The 6,939-nt window shown below is 41.9% G+C and overlaps 1 protein-coding gene across 1 annotated transcript; it reads right to left on the bottom strand.

The window, feature by feature from the left end:
- Window positions 1-631: 631 nt before the first annotated feature.
- LOC109426036 (maltase 2) lies at window positions 632-3,669 on the bottom strand. The gene is made up of 4 exons (XM_019701474.3): window positions 3,015-3,669; window positions 1,548-2,117; window positions 857-1,476; window positions 632-792 (listed from the first exon to the last, which is right to left on the bottom strand). The coding sequence occupies exons 1-4, from the start codon at window positions 3,537-3,539 to the stop codon at window positions 657-659; spliced, it is 1,851 nt and encodes a 616-aa protein (XP_019557019.3). The 5' UTR covers window positions 3,540-3,669; the 3' UTR covers window positions 632-656.
- Window positions 3,670-6,939: the final 3,270 nt, after the last annotated feature.

Consider the following 6,939-nt stretch of genomic DNA (forward strand, 5'->3'; position numbering starts at 1 on the left):
TCACCAAGGATGCCATATTCTAACTCTTATATTTACGGCGTAAAAGTGTTGCGCTCTCACGCCGTATATATGAGAGTTAGGGTATGGCGTCCTTGGCGATAATTGTAGGAAAAAACACTTATCTACAAGTTTGCTGAACATCTGATTCCAATATTATGCTTCTGAACTAAGTTGTGGATAAATGAGTCAAATGATTACCAGCTGATCGAAAACATCCTTGCTAATCAATCATACTGAATACGAAGTAAATGTTTGAGTTAATTCTTTACCTGAAGATTTTGTCACGTTTGGTGTTTAAAATATGTAAACTCTTTCAATACACTACCTGAATTTCGGCATTGGCGCTCCTATATCAAGGGAGACTGCTAGAAAAGGCGTGACAATAAACAAAACCAAGACGAAGTGCATAATTGCGGGTAAAAACAGAGGCAGGCGACTCCGTGAACGGCTGCGAGAAAAATGACTGAATATGCAGGCCTCCGAACCCTAAACAGTCGGGGATACTTGAGGAACATCGCCAAAGACCGATGAAGATGGAGGTCGACTATACACTCGGCGCAGGAGTAAAGTTACGCCGTAATCGTCAATTATCTCTAAGATGAAATTCATGGATAAAAAAACTGCATTCTACTTGTTTACAGCACGAACACTTTATTTCAATGCCTATTCATCACAATCATTATCGCTGCGACCAAAAGCAGCGCCACTTGACTCACAAGCTGCATGGCTCCACTTCTTAGAACCACACCCTCATATGGCTGCAAAACGAGATTACTCGGTGAAATCACTTGTCTGAAATGGGAAAAGAACATTATCAGAACCACATCTTGACCCAACTTTTACGAATAATCATTACCCTTGCGATCTTGTGGAAGACACGCTCCGTACTGCAACCTTCAGCTCATCACTGGATCGCAATCGGTACTGCTGATACAGTGAAGTAACATTCACGGTAGATGCTTCGTTGGCCAAATTCACCAACGTAACGAAGACGTTCGATTCACCGACTACCGGCCCCGTTCGCAGAATAGCGAAAACGTTGCTCCCGAGAACTGCGGTCTGGTAGTGACAGTTGCGGAAGTCCTTGGACTCGCGCAACTTCAGCATTTCTTTGAACAGCTTCAGGTGACTCCAGCTGGCCGATTCTTCCACTTGGACGTTGACTGTCGTGTACGACGGCGAAACCGGTAGCCACGGTTTGGAGTAGTTTGTGAAGCCCGCGTTTGTTGTGTTGTCCCATTGGAACGGGGTACGAGCCGGGTCTCTGGTGTACTGTTTGTAGACAGCCTCGGACGTTTGACACGCGGCCGGATCCACAGTTTCCGCCCAGGTCAGTTCGGTATCGAGCATTCCGATTTCTTCGCCTTGATAGGTCACTGAGACGCCCGGCATCGAAAGTTGAACCATTTCCATGATGTCGATCATATGCTCTCCTCCCATGCGCGAAGCGACGCGACGTTTGTCGTGGTTTCCCAGCTGAAGATGTGAAGAAAAAAGAGTTAGCTGAGGATTCTTCAGGATTCCGGATCACTTCGATAAGTACTTACCACCCAATTTGGAGTGTGTCCAGTAGGTACGGTGTCCAGCCAAGAATCAATGACCGTCTTGAAGTTAGACGCCTTGTTATTGTTAACATCCAAGCGCATAATTAGCTGGAAATTGAATGGCATTTGGGAGCCCTGCACCTTGTTCTCATCTTCGAAGTAGGTTTTGACAATCGAAAGATCGGACCAACATTCCGTCATCAGAACTCTCGTATCGCCACCGTGTTCTTTCTTGTACTCGTCCATGACGGCACGCCACTGGTATACCATGTCGACCGTTTCCGGTAGATTTTGCGTATAGACGTGATCCAGATATTCAGGCATCAGAGGATCCTGCGAGTTTCCAGATACCGGTTCATCCAGGAACTGTTCGTGCTCGAACAACCACTGCACGGCGTCGATGCGAAAACCGTCTACTCCTAGATCCAGCCAGTAACGCATAACGTTTTTCATCTCGTCGACTACTTTCTGGTTACGATAGTTCAAGTCGGGTTGCTTCCGGTGAAACTGATGCAGATAGTATTGCTTGCGTTTGTCGCTCCATTGCCAAGCGCTGCCGCGGAAGGATTGCACCTGGGAGTGAGATATGTGGAAATCAAAGTTATTGAACGTTTATTAGGCTCACAAAGAGATATCTGTATAATAATGAGGTACAACTAGCATAATCGTGATAGAATAACACCGATAGAGTAAAGAGAGTAACAGGAGTAGAGCGTGTGGACCTTGATGGTCTTAATTCTAGAATAGTTTGGATGACCTAGATCACCAAGAGAATGTTGCAAAGTCAGAATTGCACTCTGATGTTCTAAAAGTAACGTAGATTATATTGCACTAGCATTCGCTACAATAAAAATATCCTAAGGTTTACAGTTATAGCGAACTTAGTCTTCAAAATGACCAGCTGTATGCCAGTGTATACCCAAATAGCAATACATATAGATACTCGTATTATTATGAAGTACAACAGACACGACCGTGAAAGAAATATGGCGATAAAGTGAAGAGAAACAAGAGTAGAGCCTGTTCACATTGGAGGTCCCAATTCCAGAATGTGGAGCGGACCTGGTGTGATGGTTAGAACACTTGACTATCACGCCGAGGACCTGGGATCGAATCCCACTCCCGACAAACTCACAAAATGTGAGTTCTTCCTACGGAAGAGAAGTAAAGCGTGGGTCCCGAGATGAACTAGCCTAGGGCTAAAAATCTCGTAATACAGATAAAAAAAATCCAGAATAGTTTGGATAACCTTGAATATCCCATGAATGTAGCAAAAGCGTTATAGTTGTGCACTGAGGCCTCATCAGTAGCATATACTACATTCCACGAGCATTCTGTACAATCAATCATAGCATGATACAGTATGTAGATATTGTAACACAAACTTCAAAGTTCTTCAATTCCTCTAGTAGTTTTAAGGATCGACGTTTCAAGCACTGAGAATTAGCATCTACCTCACACAATCCTTACCCAATTATTCGGAGGATCATTCTGCTCCAGATTGCTGCCCGGTTTTCCATCGTGCCACACATAGTAATCCTCATATCCCGCTTCGCGATTCTCACTCTTCACAAACCACTCGTGTTCGTCACTCGAATGATTCGGAACAAAATCCAGAATCACCCGCAGTCCCAGTTTCTTTGCTTCTTTCACCAGATTCCTAAAGTCATCCATTGTGCCATACTCTGGCTGAATATCGCGGAAGTCAGCAATATCGTACCCGAAGTCGGCCATAGGGCTCTTGTAGATAGGCGACAACCAGAAAGCCTTCACTCCCAGATCTTTCAAATACGGCAACTTTTGGGTGATCCCATTCAGATCACCGATCCCATCGCCGTTACTATCCTTGAACGATCGTGGATAGATTTGATAGAAACCGGACTGCTCCCACCAGTCGGTCGCTTGAAGACTTCTCAGCGCTGCATCTTGGGCACCCACGTACCACACCGGAAGCAACAGTAGAAAAGCACAGGCCAATCGGTTATTTCCAGCCATTGTAACACTTTTTTCACACGCTTTACTGGTCACTTAATAGATTGTACCTGTCTGTCATCGCGAGTATCTCTGTTGCCACTGCAAGGCAGTCGATCGGTGCAACGTGATTTTATACGGTATTTTTTTTCTCTACTTCCTACCACTATGCTCGAGCCAAGTGTGCGCTATCATTGAATAAATCGCAAATTTTCCTCGACGACCTAATCATACCTACTAGGTACCTGTGTGGACTTGAAGTCGAGTTGTTTACATTCTATCACACATGATAAAGACGGTTTCTATTCTATGCTAAAGCTGTGCTTCGATAGGGAGCACCTATATCAAAAGATCAACATTTGTACATCTAATTGTCCGGGTGACTCCCCCCACCCGCAAACGATGATAAGCGATTGATGATCTGGGCTGGAGTAACATCTGAGGTGCTGTCAATCAATGGTCTCCACCGAATCTTGAAGAAATTGGCGCTCGTGTCATTACGGAATTGTTATATCACTGCTTCGGGATGATAAGATGGAGATATTTTTAGTATGTTTTTTTGGGGTCACTGTATGCAGATCGACGAGATCTGCTGAATAGAGAAATGCTTGACAAATGTCTATCCCTATCAGGGATGTTTTCATGTACAGGCAGTGCACGTGCTGATTGGCCTGTGTCGAAGTGAATGTATGAGCGGATTACATTGGACGATAAAAGTACAGATTGCTCGGTGGTTAAAGTAGGTACTATTCGATATAACGTGCATTTTGATTTTCATGTTTCAAAATGATCAGAATAGGATAAATTAACTCAACTTACAGTGTGAGTATTACTCTCACTATAATACCGTGCCAATTTTAAGCCTGCCATTTAGGACAAGGTGCAGAAAAAATCATTGTCACAGAGACTTAATCGCCCAATGGCTATCACGCTTCGCTCTAGACTTTTTCATTGATTTGGCAAGGTTTTTGTCTAATTCCCGTCTAACTAAGCACCGACCAATAATGATAGAGTTAATCCTTGCAGCTCTCCTAATGTCTCACAGCCAATCTGGTATCAATTACTAATTTATAAATTAGCTTCTGTATCATGTAGAAATATTTTAAAAGAACTATAATTTCCTGAAAATTAGATTGAATGATCGTCCCTCGATTTCTGTTTCCGTCAAGTTCGTGTCTATTTCGGGCACAACATGAATTCAATTCTCGGCACACCTTCTTCGGAACACTATTGTACATAGGATGGTCAAAAATTATGATTTGACCGTAGGTGTTAATTCGAAAAGTCGATCAAATAATTCACAATCCATATCAAATCATGTGTTAAAAATATGATTGAACTGAAAACTTTTGAATTGAGATGGATGTAGCTTTTGAATAACGACCAAAATAGTTCAGATTATATTTTTGCCCACCATATCATAATACGCCATCACAGTGCAACGTAGAAATCTTTCTCTGTGATAATACGATGTTTCGTTTACAGAAAATCCACGCACATATTTGCTTGCATCCTTCCTAGACGAAGATAACTTGTTTACATTTTACCGTCGTAAAAAATTATTTTAATTAAACAGCTTTTGCTACATTCTTGCAGCAGTGAAATCCAACTTTGAAGTGCCACAGAGCTTTTGTGTGGTGTGAATTGAAGGTAGGTTCAACAAGTGAATCTGGCGAAGAAAAAAATGAAAGGTGATAAAGAACAATTCGGCTAGCTGCTGCTTTGGTGCGCTTGCCTTCGTCGTACACAAAACGATTCAAGCTCCACTTAATTCAAACACAAAAAATCAAACCCCACTTACTATAAAGTCACTTTATATGTTGAAAAGTCACTATTTTCAACTATGAAAATTCAACATGAAAATCTTTTTTGTGCGAAAATGCAAGTTCATCAATCGCCTCCGTAGAATGTCTAACTTTGATTAGAGTTTTAAGTTATTTTTGAATATAATTCTAGATTCATACGATTGCTCTCTAAACAAAAAAATGGCTCAAATTTTTGCCTATAGAAGTTTATGTTTAACTTTCTGCAGTAAGTGATGGATGTTTTTGAACAATTACTGAAATAACTAACCTGGAAAAATTTCTGTTGGTTTCTTCAAAAAACAAATGAAAAGGGGTTTTAATTGAGAAATTGATTGGCAAATTTACTTGGTGAATTGCAGGACAGAAACGCCTCCTGTGCTGCAATAGAGTGTATTAACTCAAAATTCATGAATTTTTACTAGTCTTGTATTCAAACAAGGCCCAAGCCCCAAGCATTCTTCCAGGAATTCCTCCAGGCATTCCTCTAGGAATCCCTTCAGGATTTTTCCAAGAATTCCAGCTGTGATTTCTGTAGCACTTCCTCCGGAGATTTCTTCCGAAAATCCTCCTGGGATTCCTTTATGAACTCCAGCAGGGATTCCTCCAGAAATTCATCCAAGAATTTCTCCTCCAGGGATTCTTGTAAGAAGTCCTCCAGGGATTGCTCCAACGATTCTCCTAGAGATTCCTCTAGGATTTCCCCCAGAAAATCCTCCAGGCATACCTTCAGGAATCTCTGCAGGCATTCCTCCTGGAATTCCTCCAAAGATTCCTACAGGAATTTCTTCAGCGATTCATCCAGGACTTCCTACAAAAGTTCGTCCAGGAATTTATCCAGCAATTTCTCCAGGAATACCTCCAAGATTTCCTCCAGAGGTTCTTCCAGGAATTGCTTCAGGGATTCCGCCAGGCATTTCAGCAGGCATTCCTCCAGGATTTTCTCTAGGGGTTGTCCAGTAATGTTTCCATAGATTCCTCGAGGAATTTTTACAGTAATTCCTCCAGCAATTCTTTCAAGAATTTATCCAGGAATTCCTTCAGGAATTGGGTTTTTAAATTAAGAAAAATGTATTGATTTTTTGATTTTATACGAAAGAGCACCTTTTTCTGAACCACCATGTTTTTTTCAGATTTTTAGAACTTCATTTTGGTACCTAAAATCGCTTTCAAAGAGATTGTTCGAAATCACCCTTTGACAGCTGGCCAGCTGCTTGACAGCTCCGCCCAGTACAAAATTCGACGAGGGGTGATTCGACAAATCGCTTCCATACAAACTTCAAACTGATTTTTAAATAGGTTCCCGGGCACCAAAATTCATGAAAATTTGGATTTCGGCTCAGTTTTGCATGCAGATTCAGAATATGGAACTATCTCAACACCGCTAAAGAAGCCAATTCTTCCAGAAATGCCTTTAGGAATTCCTCCAGGAATATGATGGAGTTACAATCGTAGCAACTTGTTTAATAAAGCTCATTCTCAATTGTTCTCTTAACCCAAGTAGAGGTGTTTTCTTCAAATTAGATATATCTAACAGGTTATGGGCCTGCGCTATCTGAAGCTGTAAAGATGGAGAAAACGGGAATAATCAAGCTGACGAACGAGAATTACGACACCTGGAA

Source organism: Aedes albopictus, chromosome 3 (assembly GCF_035046485.1).
Source record: "Aedes albopictus strain Foshan chromosome 3, AalbF5, whole genome shotgun sequence".
NCBI classification, from domain to species: domain Eukaryota; kingdom Metazoa; phylum Arthropoda; class Insecta; order Diptera; family Culicidae; genus Aedes; species Aedes albopictus.

Excerpts from the sequence above, each read along its gene's own strand:
- LOC109426036 (XM_019701474.3), bottom strand. The coding sequence starts at position 3,539 with ATGGCTGGAAATAACCGATTGGCCTGTGCTTTTCTACTGTTGCTTCCG. Across the intron at positions 2,118-3,014 it reads ATGATCCTCCGAATAATTGG|GTGCAATCCTTCCGCGGCAG; the intron begins GTAAGGATTGTG and ends TCTCACTCCCAG. Across the intron at positions 1,477-1,547 it reads GACACACTCCAAATTGGGTG|CTGGGAAACCACGACAAACG; the intron begins GTAAGTACTTAT and ends TCACATCTTCAG.